An 18,225-nucleotide genomic window follows, 5' to 3' on the forward strand; every position below is an offset into this window, starting at 1 on the left:
CCAAGACCTCGGGCCAGAGGGCTGCCTGCCTGGCCCGTCACAAGGCTCAGATGGAGAAAGTATTTCCATTCATGGGAGAAAGAACCCGCAGAGCTCACCACACTCTGTTGCCTCTGGTCCCCGAGGCCCCTTTTTCTCAGGAGGAGAGCGTGCAGGTGGGGACGGCCCCTAAGAATGTCCAGCCCCCCCCCACCCGCCCCCACATATCAGTTTCCCCACTAACCCACTCGCCACCAAAAGCACAAGTTCCCAAGCTTTTGCAACCCATTTTCCTTTGAGGATTTGGTAAATGGCATGGTTTAACGCCTTCCCCCACCCCCCGAAAGAAATCCCTATGTGGATTTCTATTGGGGTGACATTTCGAGGCATTATGAATGCCTAAAGCCCATTTATTGACGAGCAAAGATTTATGAATTGCCTACTATGTGACGAGCACTGTGCCACGGGCTAAGAATATAAAGGGGAAGAATAGATAACGCACTTCTCTTCCTGACGCCCAGAGCTAGGATCGAGGCGTATGAGCTTCCTGTGGCCGCCGTAACAAATGGCCACAAGCTAGTTGGCTTAAAATGACAAATTTGGTCTCTCCCAGCTCAGGAGGTGAGAAGTCTGAAATCCAGATGTCTACCAGATTGGCTCCTTCTGGAAGTTCAGAGGGAGAATCTGATCCAAGCCTTGCTCCCAGCTCCCCGTGGTGGCCAGCAACCCTTGGTGTTCTTGGCTGGTAGGGGCACCTCTGCCATCTCTGCCTCCATCTTCACATCTCCACCTGTGTGTGTCTCTCTGTGTCCTCCCTTCTTATAGAGACACTAGTCAGTGGATTTAGGACCCGCCCTCAATCCTGTAGGACATCCTCAAAATCCTCACATACATTTGCAAAGACCCTGTCGTCACAGAAGGTCACGTTCTGAGGTTCCGGGTGGACATGAATGTGGGGCGGACGCTGTTCAACCCAACGCAGGTGTTCAGGTGATTAGATGATCGATCGCCATGGAGAGCTGCAGGGGCAATGGCAGAGCTCACCTGAGGCATCCAAGCAGGCTTTCCTGAGGACCGTGCGTGGAATTGGTGTGGAATTGGAACCCAAACAGTGAGTAGAAACTAATTCAACAGGAAGTGGGACGTGCACCAGGGGGAACTACTAGTAATCTCATAGGCGAGGACAGCAGCAAGCCAGGGGGGCCGTGCAGACCAGTGTGGAGCACGCGCTGGCCTCGGAAGCTGCTGGGCGGAGCTTGGATTTTATCCTTAGGGACACAGGGTCACTCTGAAGGACTGGAAGCAGGGAAGTGTTTCTAGAGAGGTCACCTTGGCTGAGATGAGGAGGATGGACTGGAAAGGTGAGAGCACAGGCGGGACCCCAAGGGTCCACAGCTCAGGGGGAGCTCCCGGCCCCAGGTGCCAGTGGCCGAAGCTCTGTGGAGATGCCCCCGCGTTGTCCCTCACAGCGGGCTGGAGCGGCCCCACTGAGCAGGATGGAGGAGCAACCCAGGGCAGACGGGACCTGAGCCGGGCAGTCGGATCAAGGTCAGCCCGAGAAGAAGGCCCAAAGGGTTGAAAGCTGATACTTGTATTCTAGCTATGTGGGGAGGGGCTAAGCATTTGAACAAAAAACTCAGGAACACTTCTATCCGTTCAGACGCAGACCCTCTGGGGTAAGTGTGCCTAAGTATCACCTCGAGAGTCAGTCCTCTTACCTTCTCTGCCTCCCGGATTCTGTTTTTTGAAGGTCACCTTCTCCCTCAAACCCCCAGGCTGGGTTCCAACCCCTCTGCAGGAACTCCAGATTCACGTACTAGATCCTAATCCTTACTTTCCACGGAACCTGTCTCCATGTCCAGACAATAAGTACCTCGAGGGCAAGGGTTTTTATCTTGTTCCCCTTGGTATTCCGATTTCCTAACACACACTGATTGTGAATGTTATCAGATGGATGGATGGATGGATGGATGGATGGATGGATGGATGGATGGATTTCTCCATGAGGCTGTACTGGCTTCATACCACATTAATCAATCACATAACTAAATCAACATGGACCCATTAATTGCTCTTCAAATGCTTTATGCTGTCCCCTCCCCCCAAAAGAGGCAAGTAACACATCCAAAAAGAAGTGGACTGTCTGGCCAGCGTGGCTCAGTGGTTGAGCATCGACCTATGGGCTAGGAAGTCATGGTTCGAATCCCGGTCAGGGCACATACCCGGGTTGCAGGCTCGATCCCCAGTGGGGGGCATGCAGGAGGCAGCCTATATGATTCTCTCTCATCATTGATGCTTCTATCTCTCTCTCCCTCTCTGAAATAAATTTTATTTATATATATATATATATTTTATATATATACTAGAGGCCCAGTGCACAGATTCATGCACCGGTGGGGTCCCTCGGCCTGGCATGCGCCCTCTGGCAATCTGAGACCCCTCGGGGGATGTTGGATAGCCAGTTTCAGCCCGATTCCCGCAGGCCAGATCCAGACAGGAGGGAGCCCGATCCTGTGTGTTGAGCATCTGTCCCCTGGCGGTCAGTGCACGTCACAGCAACTGGTTAACCGGTCGTTCGGTCACTTAGACTTTTATATATAGATTAGAACTTAGGATCCTCAACTCACCTCATTCCTTCGGCGGCCATCTGATCAAGGTTGGCAGTGTCCTTTGTTTCTGCCCAGTTTGCTCCCAGGTCACCCCACCCCATGTCATCTGCCAAAATGATCACGAAATTGGGTTTCTGGGCTCTTGTTTCCCCACTGAAGCAAAAATCCACAAGAGGATAAAGACATCCCAAGAAACTCACCCCCACCAATAAAACCTTTAGGAAAAGCCAGGCCATGGTGGGAAGGGGAGGGTTCCGGTTCTATGGAATGATGGCGGGCCACCACGAGAGGCGTCTCTGAGAGTCCCCTTCTGCTCGCTCTCAACGCAGGGAGTCTCCGGAGGTTGGTGTTTTGCAAGAAGGTATTGCCACACCCTCACTGTAAAGATGGGAATGCTGAGGCCCAGCGTTCTGGTGGTGGTGGTGGTGGTGGTGGTGTCTATGCGGAGGATGGGAGCTGCAGAAATGAGGCCCTCATCTAGAATCCCAACTCAAGAGGGTCGGGAAAGTTGCACCCCCAAATGTGGCTTCCCCCTAAGATGATTGGCTGCGTGCAGCTACTGGACGTCAGCGTCAACGACGGCCCTTTGGCCGATTAGAAAGAGACCCCTCTGTGCCCCGGGCTGTCAGAGCCGAAGCACACGTCTCGCATCTGGTCGGGATTCCAGCTGCTGAGTGCAGGGCACAATCTCACATCTGCAGAACACCTGGATGTTCCAGAAGCCGCCGTCGGTCCCCAGTGAGTTTCCGAGTTCCAGGTGGCTGAGGGCTTCATGTTTCTGTGAGGTTTCCTGAAAGAACCAAAATCGACAAGAAAACAGACTGAAAAGTGCCAGCGCAGCTGTGTTTTACTCAGTAGCCTAGGAAATAATCGCTTTCCCATGCCAACACATGTTTTCCTTATTATTCGGATATTTCACTGGCTCATCAGTTTCTCCACCTGAGAAACAGTGACGATGATAATATTTACAAGAGCCTATAATCACACGGGTGGGAGCAACATCAGAGATGACCTCTCTCAACCCACTCACTGTATACATGAGCGTGCCGAGGCCCGGCGTTTGGATGGGGCAAGGACCAGCACGCCACTCTGCATGACCCCAGGGCTCCCCCACTGCCACCCACCAGGCTTCTCTGATTCACAAGAAATCCCCACACTGACTGTGACGTTATCAAACCCACCGAGGAATCTGGAAGGAAGGGCGCGACCCTGATGACCCAGATCTGACCTTTCCTAACAGTTGTGCTGCAAACAAACAATTCCATACAAAATTCTTGACAGATGCCCGGCCAAGGTGGCTCAGTTGGTTGAGCGTCACCCTGTGCACCAAGAGGTTGCTGGTTTGATTCCCGGTCAGGGCACGTGCCAGGGCTGCGGGCTCAATCCCCAAAAGAGGGCGTGTAGGAGGCAGTTGTTAGATGTTTCTATCTTTCTCTCCCTTCCCCTTGCTCTGTCTCTAAAATCAATAAAAACATATTTTTAAAAAATCTTGACCGAAATTAATTGGGAGAAAAAGGAAATGTAAAGAAATAAATTCATGGTAGAATCTAAGGGGAGATGCTATGGGAGCTCATTGTAGACTCTTTTAATTTTGCTGTATCTTTTAAAATTGTTCCATAATAAAATGGTAGAAAAAAAATTTTTAAAAATATATTTTATTGATTTTTTACAAAGAGAAAGGGAGAGGGAGTTAGAAACATCGATGAGAGAGAAACATCCATCAGCTGCCTCCTGCACACCCCCCATTGGGGATGTGCCCGCAACCAAGGTACATGCCCCCGACTGGAATCGAACCCAGGACCCTTCAGTCCGCAGGCCGACTCTCTTTCCACTGAGCCAAACCGGTTTCGGCGGTAGAAAAATTTTTTATTTCTTAATAAAACTGTGTCTGTTTATATCTTGACAATGTTATTTTTAATAAGAAAATCTAAAGACATATACTCAACCTGTGCTTCTCATACTTCGATGTACATACAAATTACCTGGGGAGTTCAAAATGCAGGGTCAGCCTGGCCGGTGCGGCTCAGTGGTTGAATATCGATCTATGAACCAGGAGGTCAACGGTTCAATACCCGGTCAGGGCACATGCCCAGGTTGCAGGTTCAGTCCCCGGTGAGGGGTGTGCAGGAGGCAGCCAATCAATGATGCTCTCTCATCATTGATGTTTGTCTCCCTCTCTCCCTCTCCCTTCCTCTCTTGAAATCAACAAAACATATTTTTAAAAATAAATTAAATAATGCAGGTTCAGGAGGTCAGGCTGTGGCCTGGGTTCTGTACTTCTATATGCTTCTGCTGGGCCGAGTCACACCTTCACCAGCAAGATGCCCGGGAAAGAAGAACGCCCTGATGCAGGTCCCGGAAGAAAACTAACCCAACTGGGGAGGAGTCGGCTTCCGTGGACAAACACAAACGCAATCAGTCACGTTCGGGTTCGAAAGACAGGAGCTGAAGGTTATGCGTTCCACACAGCTTGCAAATGGGAGCCATATGTTTTACCACATCACCCCGCGTTCACTTCAAAGCCGGAACTTTACGAAGCTAGTCAGGAGAGAAAGACTTGAATTCTGGACCAAATAAAAAGCTCAGTGGGACACCAACCTCTGGAGAAGATGACAGGAGAGCCAGATAGGAATATGGCACGAAGCGATCCCTGCCTCGGGAAGGCGTGCCGAGCGGGCAGAGCCGGCCCCGTGGCCAAGGCGAGTGGGTGGGGCTGGCTGGAGACGGGGCCATGCTGGGAGACCTAGGCGAACCCAGAGGGATGGGCAGACCCACGCTCCACCACCGAAAGGAAGCCCAAGGAAACAGTCATGCCTTCTGGAGGTCAATGACTCCATTGTTCAGAAATGCAAATGTTTCTGTTTTCCAAAAGGCGAGTTATTATTTCAAAGTCAATTAGATCCCACTGCTATTTGTTGATCTTGGGGCCCCAAGGACCGGGAGGGCGCCCAGCAAACACGCGTGGACCCGCGGGCGGACTCCCAGCCTCCATTCCCCTGGCTTCTGACCACGAGCAACAATCACAGGAGGCTTTCCTGCTTAGAGCCACTCAGCCGAGAACGCTGGCGCGGCCTCATTCCTGGCCGATAATCCATTCCAGAAGGACCCAGCACAGAACGACTTAAAAAATAATAATATTCGCTTAAGAGAGAAGCTAACATGAAGGTGGAAACATAGATGGTTTTTGCTTAATTGTTCCACGATAAAACATTCCTTTGAGGATTTTCAGAGAATCGCTAAATACTTAACATTTTCACAGAATGGAAATAAGCTCATGTAGCCAGTGCTCCATTGCTTCGGTACCCTGCATGCCCACGCTTCCAGGGAGACAGTTAATCCTGCCCCCCTTTATTTCTCTAAACTACAATGCAAAGGCCAACAGGCCATTCTAAGAATGGACTCTAAGCCACGGACTTGAAGATCCCAGCGCGGGGAGGGAGGGCGCGGGGACATCCAATCGGACATTTTGGGAAACAGTATGGAGGTTCCTCAAAACATTAAGAAGAGAATGACTGTGGGATCCAGGAATCCCACATCTGGGTATTTATCCAAAGGAAAGGATATCAGTCTCTTGAAGAGAGAGCTGCACCCCGTGTTTACCGCAGCATTTCTCACCACAGCCGCGATATGAACACAACCTCCGTGTCCATTGATGGGTGAACAAATGAGGGAAATGTGCTGCATAGAGAATACATATAAATAAGGGAGTAGTATTCAGCCTTTCAGAAGAAGGAAAGCCTGTCATTTGCAACAACCTGGATGAACGTAGAAAACGTCATGCCACGTGAAATAAGCCCGGCACAGAAAGACAAACACTGCACGATCGCACCTACGTGTGGAATCTAAAAAAGCTGAACTCGCAGAAGCAGGGAGTAGAATGCTGCTTGCCAGGGGCTGGGGTCGGGGGTTGGGGAAGTGGGGAGAGTTGGTCAAAGATTACAAACATTCAGTTATGCAGGATGAGTAACTCCTGGACTACAGTTAATAATACTGTATTGCAAACTTGAAATTTGCTAAGACAGTAGATCTTAAAAATGTTCACCACAAAAATAAATAAATAAATAAATAGTAATACGTGAGGGGTGTGTTCATCAGCTTCACTGTGGTAATCATTTCACAATCAAAACATCATGTTGGACACCATAAATATATACATTTTTATTTGTCGACTGTATCTCGGTAAAGCTGGCGGGGTTATTTTTCAAAGATCCAAGCTGAGACCAAGCTCAGTGCCTTATCTGGGGTTACTTTCCTAACCTTCTCTTTTTCCCCCTTTTTAATATGTTTTTATTGATTTCAGAGAGAGAAGGGGAGAGGGAGAGAGAGAGAAACATCAATGAGAATCACTGATCGGCTGCCTCCTGCACACCCCTTACTGGGCATGTGCCCTGACCAGGAATTGAACCAGTGACACCCTGGTTCATGGGTTGATGCTCAACCATTGAGCCTCACTGGCTGGACCCAACCTTTTCTTACCCACTGCAAACAAGATGCACTCCTGTGGGCTAAGGAAGAAAGCTTTCACCCCTCCTTCCACTGGCTGGAAGCTGTCTGACCACCTGACTCAACAAACTCCACGAGGAAGGCCCCTGGGCTCCCTCTGCTCAGTGGGAGCAGAGCTGGCTGGGCTGGCTCCTGGCTGAGCATCAGGGTGGACCCTGCCCCGTCTCCCTGCTCCTCGGGCAGCAGGCCAGTGAACTTGAGTTGCCATCAGCTTCGCAATGACTCCTGTTCTTTTCCATGACCCCTGTTTTAAAGCAGGACTGCTGGGTCTGCTAACGTCTGGCCTCCCTTCCGGTCCCGGCTCGTTTATAGACAAAGTGGCACGGAAGTGGCGTGACCCACAGGTGGGCTGTGGTCCAGAAGAGCGAGACGTGAACGGGGTGAGCCACCCGAAGATGCGCTCTGTGCGAGGTGGTGCCAATACCGGAGCAGGAGTCCGTCCCCTGCCCGGCTCCCCGGGGCCTCGCCGTGGCCACACAGCCCCTGAGAGAGCCCTGATGCAGCTGAAATAACCAGAAGGTGAGGCGATCTCTCCAAGCTCCGCTGGTTTTCCAGAGACAACGCTTCCGGTGAGCTGAGGCCAAAAAGCACAAAGGCCCGCGGGGAGTGTGGTCTCTGGGGCAGGGCACCGTTGCTTTGCCCGCAGATCAGAGCCTGGTCAGGGCGCCTGCTGCCCGAGGAGTCACGTGGGGGCTGCCAGGAGGGGGCCAGAGGCACCGGCTGCCCCAGGGTAGCGGAAATGACTCCCCCAGGCACTGCCTTCCACCCAGCCAGGGTGGCTAAGTGACAGGTGTCAGCGGGGAGCTGTGCGCACAGCAGTGAATGAGACAGGAAGCCCACCGCCCTCCTGGCGCTCTCCGGCTGGGGGGTGGGGGTGGGGGTGGGGCCAGAAAACGAAATGAGTCAACACATGGGGCAGGCAGAACGGGCAGAACGATCAAAGCGGGAAGAGGACCAGGAGGGTGGGGGTGGGCAGGTGCAAAGTGAACGAGGGAGGTCAGGGACAACCTCGCTGAGAAGGCGATCTTTCTAGAAGGATCTATAGAAGACAAGGAAGGAAGCTGTGCAACAGGAAGCAGGAAGGGCTGGCACCTGCCAGGGGCAGCAAAGAAGCCACCAGAGGCATGGGAAATGGCAAGTGCTAGAGGAAGTCGGGGGAAGGCAGGTGTACCGCGTCTGGGGGCTGGAGGGTTTGAGCCCCAGCAGCAGGTCCTGCTTACATCCATCACGCCAGCTGCAGCTCTGCAGAGAAGGAGAGCGTGGGCCTAGCTGGTTTGGCTCAGTGGATAGAGCGTTGGCCTGTGGACTGAAGGGTCCCGGGTTCGAATCTGATCAAGGGCACATGCATGGGTTGCAGGCTCGATCCCCAGTAAGGGGCGGGTGGCAGCCAATGAATGATTCTCTCTCATCATTGATATTTCCATCTCTCTCTCCCTTTCCCTTCCTCTCTGAAATAAATAAAAAAAAATTATTTTTTTTTTAAAAAAAGGAGAACGTGCTACAATAGGACAGGGAGAAGGGGAGCCGAGAAGTGAGCAGTCCACTGGGTCCTCAAGGTGAGAGACAGCGCCAGAGGGGAGCCAAGTGCCCGGCACGCCCTGCCCTGGCATGATCCTTACCCTGAGCTCCCGCTTAAGTGTGTGTGGCCTCACCCTCACGGGAGCCCAAGTGGAGTGGAGAATCTACTTGCCCTGGCTGCCAGGACAAACAGTGACTGAGGCAATGAATGTCTACCTGTCATCAATATCCTCGTGGCCCCTAACTTTGCCCCTGGGCCCTAACATGTCAGTTAGAGAGAGTGGAAGGGAAGGGGAGAGACACACAGAGAGAAACATCGACGTGAGAGAGACAAATCGATTGGTTGCCTCTCACATGAGCCCCGACCAGGGCTGGGGATCAGATCGAGCCTGCAACCGTGGTACATGCCCTTAACCGGAATCCAACCCAGGACCCTTCAGTCCGCAGGCCATGCTCTACCCACTGAGCCAAACCAGCTAGGGCAACACTGCTTTCTTAGGGCAGATCTGGGGAGACCTCACAGTCTTAGCTCAACAAAAAAAATGTGAAGTAAATTCTTTTTTTGCCCAGCCGGTGTTGCTCAGTGGTTAAGCATCGACCTATGAACCAGGAGGTCACAGTTCAATTCCCAGTCTGGGCACATGCCCAAGTTGTGGGCTCAATCCCCAGTAGGGGGCATGTAGGAGGCAGCTGATCAATGAGTCTCTCTCATCACTGATGTTTCCATCTCTCCCCCTTTCCTTTCCTCTCCGAAATCAATAAAAATCTGTTTTAAAAAAATGTTTAATCCTTGTTTTTTCCTGTTCTGTATCTTCTTTAGTTTTATTGACATACAGTTGACACACCACACTGTGTAAGATGAAGGGGTTCAGCATCATGACGTGGCTTTCATACACTGAAATGATCACTACAGCAAGTTCAGTTAACATCCATCGTGTCATACAGACACAATATGTTAAAAAGAGGAAAAAGTGCTTTTGTCCCCGTAATGAGAGCTTTTAGGAGCTACTCCCTTAGAAACTTTCAAACATCCCGCATGGCGGTGTTCACCGTGCCCACATCCTATCCCCACACTTCCTCATCTCGTAACAGGAACAAAGGAAGTCGTTGACCGAATGTCTGCATACAGGCTTGGAGAGCAATTTCTCTTACATATTAAAATGCTGGCGTGTTTGTTTTCTAAGCTTGAAGACGTCAAGCCAGATCCTGGTGCTGGGAATATCACCTCGGTGAACCCAAGGATGCCAGGAAACTCCTGGGGGGCAGGGGCGGGGGGAGCCCCTAGGACTTCCTGCCTGCCTTTCTGCAGGAATCACCTGTTGGGACTGTCACAGGAGAAGCCACGTGGCAGGAGCCGATTTGGGAAGGCAGAGGCGGCATCACGCCACACACCTAACAACCCGGTTGCCTGCAGAAGTGATATCTGGGTCCCTGAAATCGGGTCAGAAACACAGAAAGAGTCCACGGGCCTCGGGACAACATCCTTCCTCTAAAAGTCTCCCCTCCCCTTGAGAAGGACACTCAGGAGAAGTGTGGACAAGAGGGAAGGGCTCCAGGTCAGTTACGTGAAACCCACTCTTGAAAGCTTATTTCCCAAATGTTTAAGAATTTCTTTTACGCCCTAACCGGTTTGGCTCAGTGGATAGAGCGTCGGCCGGCAGACCGAAGGGTGCATGGTTCGATTCCGGTCAAGGGCATGTACCTAGGCTGCAGGCTCTTCCCCAGTCCCAGGCCCTCGTCAGGGCAAGTGCAGGAGACAGCCAACCCGTGTGTTTCTCTCACATCCATGTTTCTGTCAGTCTTTCCTTCTCTCTTCCACTCTCTCTGAAAATCAATGGAAAAATGTCCTCGGGTGAGGATTAAAAAGAAATTCTTTTTTTTACATAGCAGTACTTACTTTTTATTTATTAAACATTCTATGATGGAAGTTGCCAAACATACACAAGTTGAGAAACTCACGCACACCCACCCAAATATCTAGATTCAACAGTTACCAACACATGGCCAGTCTGGCTGCTTTCTCTGTCTCCTCATCTACTTCTCTTGCCTTCATCCTCCACATACACTGGATTATTTTGAAACCACCCCCAGATATAATTTCACCCGTAAATATGTCTATATGGTTCTCTAAAAACTAAGGATTCTTTTAAAATGTAACTATAATTCTATTAATAGCCCCTTTTAAAAATGAACAATAATTTTTTTAAATATAGAAACATCAACGATGAGAGAGTATCATTGATCAGCTGCCTCCTGCCCGCCCCTACATTGGGGATTGAGCCCACAACCGGGGAACGTGCCCTGACTGGGAATTGAACTGTGACCTCCTGGTTCATAGGTCAACGCTCAACCACGAGCCATGCCGGCTGGGCTGAACAATAACTTTTAACATTAAAAATCCAATCAGTGTTTAAATGTCCTCCCTTGTCTCATCAATGCTGATTTTACAGTTGCTTTGTTCTAATCAGGATCCAAATCCACCACACAATGCCTTTGTCTCTTCTCTTTTCATGAATAAGTTCCTGCTTTCTCTTCTGTACAATATACTAACAAATTCAGTTTTTCCTCCTATCAAATTTCTTAAATTTTGGGTCTGGCTAATTGCACCCCGTGATGTCATTTAAAATGTTCCCCACTCTCTTGTTTTCCCTGTAGACTGAATTGTAGATCTAGAGGTAAGATTAGACTCAGGTTTGATTTTTTTTTTTTTTTTGCAAGTCCACCTCATACATCTTACCTTTCCCCATGTCTTATTAACACTGATAGTCGTTCATATGGCAAAGTCTCATTTCTCATGAGAATAAGAAACTTTCTCTTAAATGCTACACATGATCTTTTCTCTTTTTGCAGATTTATCCTTTCCCCGGATCTGCTTCACCTCTGCAATGAAGTAGGTTGGATTCTGTCACGGACTGAATGTCGGTGTGCTCCCCAAATTTGTAAGTTAATTCCTAACCCCCAAAGTAATGAGATTTGAGATGAGGCCTCTGGGAGGTAATCAGGGTTGAATGAGGTCTTGAGGGTGAGGTCCTCATGATGGGATTAGTGCCCTTATGTGTATAAAGAGATAGGAGAGAGCTTATTTCTCCAACACGGGAGGACACAGTGAGAAGGCAGCTGTCTGAAAGCCAGGAAGAGAGCCCTCAGCAGGATCCTCATCAGCCAAGACCTTGACCTTAGACTTTACAGCCTCCAGAACTGTGAGAAGTAAAGGTCTGTTGTTTAAGCCCATCTACGGTATTTTATTATGATAGCCCAAGCCGACTGAGACAGATTAGCACAATTTTAAAGCATAAAGAGGCCATCGAGAGTGCTAATGTTGCTAAGGGTGTGAAAGAAACAACAATCACAGGTGATTGAAGAGGTAGAAAAACTGTTGTTGATTGGATAAACGACAAGCAGTTAACCAGTGATAGCATTTCGGAGGCAGTGGAATATTAAAAATCCATTTATGGCTAGTAGGGGGTAGTTTGATAAACTTAAGAAGCCTTTATTTATAGATTAAACTGTACATTAGACATGTGCTGTGTATAAGACAGGTTAAAGCAGGGAAGCATTTGAGGGTCCTGAATGCATTAATCCAGCTTACAATATTTCTAATGGAGAAAAAAAAAATGATTCGGTTTTCGAACAAAATTGCTTCTCGAACAGCCTTCCGGAACCAATCATATCGAAAGCCAAGGTTCCACTGTGCATCTAACAGGAACAATGAGGGCCAAGCCCGCTCCACCCCAACCTGAAAGCCCGGCTTCCTCTCATCACTTCCCAAACCTCGGATGACCTTGCTAAGTTCCCCTTCGTCTGCGATTCTCACTTGCAGAAGTGCAATTGCTGAAATGCTCTTTTGGGGTAAGTATCACACACGTGTCCTGTCTTCCCACCTACACAGTCAACACTCTGAGAGGAGGGACCACATCCTCTGGGTGTGGTTTCGTGGCCTGGGAGGTGACTGCGTCCCTCAGGCCAGCTCCTGATTGGGCCATGCTGAGCAGTCACTGCCCGAGAGGAGCAATGGGCGTGGGGCGGAAGGATGGGCTTCCTATACCCAGCCCTGCCATACACCCTTTTTAAAGAAGTATTTTTTAATTGATTTTGGAGAGGAAGGGAAAGGGAGAGAGAAATAGAAACATCAATGATGAGAATCATTGATCGGCTGCCTCCTGCACGCCCCACCCTGGGGATCCAGCCCACAACCCAGGTACATGGCCTGACCGGGAATCGAACCGTGACCTCCTGGTTCGTAGGTCTACGTTCAACCACTGAGCAGCGCCAGACGGGCAATACACCCTTCCTAAGCATCAGACTCATCTAAGGAGTCCACAACTCTCCAACAACCATGGCAGGGCAGGGTCCCCCTTTGCCTCCTATCCGAAACACAGTCCTGGAGCACCCTTCTACCTTCTCTGTGTCACCCCTACTCACCTGGAAATGCGAACATGTCCTGTCCCAAAGGGACTAACATGGACACCTCACACCATGTACCGTTCCAGGGAACAGCAGGCTGAGCGTGTTTCGACAAGACGGCGACAGCCAGCATCTCCCTTTAGGCCAGAAACCGAGCAGGAGAGCAGGTGTTTCTTCCGGGGCCTTGAGCAACATGATGGGTGGCGCAACACCGAAAATGATCCAAAGAAAGCCTGCTGTCACCGGAGCCAGACCCAGCGGTCCCACGCACAGCACTTTCCGGAATTTCCAGTTAGGTTTCATGACCCACCATTGCGTCATAAAAGTTGAAGATGGCATGTATTTCTCCTAAAAGCAATGTGATTGAAACCACTTGGTTCTGAGAATGTTGGTTTTTATTCTGTGTTATTTTGAGGACTTCTGCAGCAGGTTTGGCTAGGTCAGTGATGGCAAACCTATGACACGCGTGTCAGCACTGACACGCGTAGCCATTTCTGATGACACGCGGCCGCTGAGGTTTATTAAATACAATTATATATAACAATTATACATTTATGTTATTTAAACTATAAATATTGTGAAATAATGTTTTTTCCTCAAAGTGACACACTACCCGAGTTATGCTCAGTTTTTTGGCGAAGTTTGACACACCAAGCTCAAAAGGTTGCCCATCACTGGGCTAGGTTATAGATGCCTCCTCAAGGCAATGTTCTTTCTTTCTCTTTAAGCAGTGAGAGGATGGCAAAACTCTAGGAGCAGTAAACTGAACACTGAGAAATCTGGGAACAAATATCAGTGTTGACATCAAATAAAACACTCCAGAGTGAATGAGACGCACCCAGTGATACATCAACACTGGGCCGAATGGTAACCGGGTGTAACAGAAGTCAGATAGTCACCTCCCCTCCTGCCATGGGTGGGGAGGTGACCGCCCTGCCCCCAAATCCAGCACACCCTCTCTTCTCGCCTGCCTTCCTCTCACGAGGTTCACCCCTCACTGGCCAGTCCTTGCAAGGTCTTTCCTGCCTTTCTAGGCTTCACGGATCTCCATCCTCCTCAGCCTCCCCGCTGACAGTTCCAGAGCCTCATCTGATCCAAGCACAATGCTAAGCTGCTAAACCCCTTGCACACGTTACCTCAGTTAGCCAGCCACTCAGGGTTTAGCCCCACCTCCCCACGCCCCCACCCCATGCAGCAGGTACTATCTCCCTATCACGGATGGGCAGAGATGAATGGCTAGTGAGGGCAGAACTTGGATTCAAGGTCAGGTTCCAGGGCCTGCCCTCATGTGCACCTCACATCACAAATTACATATCCCCCTACCTGGCCTCCCACGGTTCACTCTGGTGACTCTTCAGCTTGTTTTATCTCCCTGGGAAGACCTTATCCATGAAGGCAGGGAGATCTTTCTTGTCCTCATATTAACATGGACTGTACTCGGTGACCTGCAAAGTGTTCATGCTTATGTATCCTCTAAAAGGAGTTGGAAACCCAATAAATGCCCTCTGTATTGGTCAGCTCAGGCCACCACAACAAGGTACCGCAGGCTGGATGGCTTAAACAACAGATACTGATTTATTCACAGTTCTGAGGCTGGAAGTGTGAGGTCAGGGTGTCAGTATAGTTACCGTACTTTCCGGCGTATAAGACGACTTTTTAACCCACGAAAATCTTCTCAAAAGTTGGGGGTCTTATACGCCAGAAAATACAGTAGGTTATAAAAATCTCTGACAATGTATATCAGATTGCTTAAAACCCAAATACCGTATTTTCCAGCGTATAAGACCCCCGACTTTTGAGATTTTCCTGGGTTAAAAAGTTGTCTTATACGCCAGAAAGTACGGTAGGTTCTGGTGAGAGCTCTCTTCCCAGCACGCAGATGGCTGCCTCACGTGACCTTTCCTCAGTGTGTGTTCTCAGAGAACGGTATTTCTCTCTTCCTCTTCTAAAGAGGGCACTAATCTAAGCATGAGGGCCCCACCCTCATGACCTCATCCAACCCTCAATCCTCTCAAAGGCCTCGTTTACAAATACTATGGAATTGGGGGTTGGGGCTTCCCCTTAGGAATTTGGAGATGGGGGAGGAGGGGCAGGCTCATTCATTCAGTCCATACCACCCTCACACAGTTTTAAGTTGCCTTCAATGTTTCATCCTAACTTTAAATAACTGCAAAATATATCATTTTGATTGTGTTTGTAAATATTATTTTTAGAGTAAAAGTCTTAAACTACTCTTTTACATGTATCAACACCAGAGGGATTTGGAAACCACCGTCATTCATTTAGAAATTACAAGAAACCATTTCCCATTGGCTCGAAAATTTTATATCAGCTTTCTTTTTTCAAAACTGTATGTCCATTCTATCTCAACACAATGCACCTTTATGTTCAAAAGTATTTAATTACCTTATCCCATTTCTCTGAAATAGATAGTGTGGATAAATTGAGATTTAATATTTTACACTTTACTCCGAGTATTTTTAAAAATCCCTTCTGAATTGAGTTCGTATCAATTATGGCTGTAATAATTTATACTCAAACATATATTATAAACCTGGACAATTATTAAGCATAAGATAATCTTACTGGAAATGCATCTTTAACAAGGTGGACTAGGGGAGGGGGCTGGGACATACTGACGTGAAGAGAGGCAGTTTCCCCGACATACTATTTCAATATTCCCCCAGAGACCTTTACGGGAGGGGCAGGTCACCCTAGTGCAGTGGTCGGCAAACTGCGGCTCCCGAGCCACATGCGGCTCTTTGGTCCCTTGAGTGTGGCTCTTCCACAAAAGACCATGTGCGGGCGCACACGCACAGTGCGATTGAAACTTCGTGGCCTATGCGCAGAAGTCGGTTTTCGGCTCTCACAAGAAATTTCAATCGTTGTACTGCTGATATTTGGCTCTGTTGACTAATGAGTTTGCCGACCATGCCCTAGTGCATTCATTCCTGGCTCCGGGTAAGCAGGGGAAGGCCACGGTGGGAGCAGCAGGCCTGAGCCCCAGCGGGTTCTCAGGTTCTCAGGCAACCAAGTTTAGGAAACAGATGATGTTCCGGGCAGTCAAGGACTCCTGCAGAAGGTCCCCTCCAATGCTCCCCCTCTTCACCGGCTGCTCTGAAAACTCGGCCCGCTAAAGCAGGCTTGCTCCCGGCTCTGAACTGCAGGCAAGATTCCTTTCAATCTCCTTACCCCAAGCTCAAGTTCTCACGGGCTGGTAAATGCAGGGAGCTTATTTGCAAGCCAGGGTCACATCTGCTTGGCAGCCCAACACGAAGACTAGAAGTTCTACCAATGTTGACAGAGAACAGGCAGGCCAACTTTGCATAATGGAACCCGTTTTCATGCAAATGACCCGAAACAAGAAGACTAGAAAAGAGAGCAGTGGGGATGGTTCTCACAGGCGGTGGATTTCCAGAGAAGATGCTGAGGGACTATTTAAGGGCATCGTTACAGCCCTGCCCACGGTAAGTGAAGGGCCACTTGGTGGCCACAAACACCACCGAAGACGCGGAGAGGGGAGCGGGACCCCTTCCTTAATTTCGGGCTTTTTCTGGTTCCCTACCCCAGACTCCAAAGGTTCCTTTGTTCAGATTTAGAACTAAACAGAGGTGGTTTTGTTTGGGGGGGTGTTCACCATGGCAACGTGGTGCTTTCCCTGAAGGAGTGAAATAAGCAGGGGTTTGCACGCTGGGTCTCACTAGGATCGAGGGAACAAGGGGAAGGCAGCCAGCCCCTAGCCAGGCGGGCACAAGTCACTGGCTTGTGGCTGGCGAGGCTGGTTTTTCAGCCAACTCGCTGTGATCCAAACACGGGCGGCACGTGTAATCTCCAGACGAACTCTATCTGCAAAGTGGGCCAGCGTGTACCTGTAAGTGGTGAGAAACCCTGGGCAAATCCCTCCAGTGCTCTGCGCCTCAGCCGTTCTCATCTAGAAAATGGGGATGAGTCCTAGCTGGTTTGGCTCAGTGGATAGAGCATCGGCCCATGGACTGAAGGGACCCAGGTTCGATTCCAGCCAAGGGCACATGCCCGGGTTGTGGGCTCAGTGCCCAGTGTGGGGGGTGCAGGAGGCAGTCGATCAATGATCCTCTCTCATCATTGATATTTCTCTCCCTCTCTGAAATCAATAAACATATATTTAAAAAGAAAATGGGGACGCGTGTCAGCTGCCTAAGCCTGATGATGGGGTTAAAATTGGGTCCCATGTAAGGCACTTAATAAAATGCCGGGAACTAAGCAAATCTGTAAAGATTCATTATAAGAGGAATAAAAATAAGCGTGAGAGTGCATTATTAGTATTATTGTTATATTATTACAGTTCTGTCCCAACAGCCGGTTGTTCCACTTGGTCAAATACTCAAAGTGACTATCCCAATCACTCATTCACCTCTGGCGCCATCTTCCCGCTAACTTTTTGTTGTTGCTGTTCATCTTTACCCGAGGATATTTTTTCATTGATGTTTAGAGAGAGTAGAAGTCATTTTAGTGATTACAATCGGGTGCCACATGTCGCCATGTGTGGATTCTTCACAAAACAACTGGAAAAAGTATCCCTTGCAGCGTGGGTGAGAGGAGTCAGTTATTGGACTTGGTAAGCCATAAATAATAAATCAGTAAGAACTCATTGGTGCTGAGGGCTAGCCATATACCAGTCACTTCGATCTGAACTTCACAGGCATCAAAAATTAAACCTTTCCATTCTGGGAGCTGTCGCCATTGTCCCCATTTTACAGATCTGGACGTTGGCGCTCTAAAAAGTTTAGTCACTCCCACAAGGCTGCAAAGCTGATGGGTGGCCCCTGGCTGCGAAGCACTGGCCCTCACAGAGCACTCTACGCCAGCACACCGGCCCCCCTTAACCCACGCCGGAGCTCAGTAACAGCACAGAAAGGCATTGGGCCCAGTGCACGCTACCCCCAAATCATGAGGCTAATCAGGCAGCGAGCAAAGAGCGGTTTTAATAAAAATTCACATCGCCCATTCCTCCTGGTGGCGACCCAACGTGCACGCATTCAGAGACATAGGGTCTCTCGAGTTTGACATCAGGATCACATTATCCGAACCCCAAGGAAGAGAGCAGCCCGTACCAAGTAGGCAGGGGAACGCGGAGAAAAAAGCCTTTGCCTCGGAGCAGGTGCCAGATGGGGCCTGGCGACCCGAGGTGGGCACAGGACGCACAGTCTGCGTCCCCGCGGGCTCTGGAACGCCT

At 49.5% G+C, this 18,225-nt stretch overlaps 1 protein-coding gene across 6 annotated transcripts in view; it reads right to left on the reverse strand.

Annotated features, from left to right (window-relative positions):
* Positions 1–18,225, reverse strand: part of ARSG (arylsulfatase G) — an 88,254-nt gene that overhangs the window by 43,810 nt on the left and 26,219 nt on the right. For 5 of the 6 annotated variants that reach the window (XM_079798554.1, XM_079798555.1, XM_079798553.1 and 2 more), the window contains exon 2: positions 2,607–3,378. The exons of the other annotated variant lie outside the window; for it this stretch is intronic. In XM_079798554.1, the coding sequence (XP_079654680.1) occupies positions 2,607–2,824 (218 nt within the window). In that variant the 5' untranslated portion in view covers positions 2,825–3,378. The remainder of the gene's footprint in view (positions 1–2,606; positions 3,379–18,225) is intronic. 6 annotated transcript variants of the gene reach the window in all.

The sequence above is a fragment of the Cnephaeus nilssonii genome (assembly GCF_951640355.1).
Source record: "Cnephaeus nilssonii genome assembly, chromosome: 19".
Classification (NCBI taxonomy): domain Eukaryota; kingdom Metazoa; phylum Chordata; class Mammalia; order Chiroptera; family Vespertilionidae; genus Cnephaeus; species Cnephaeus nilssonii.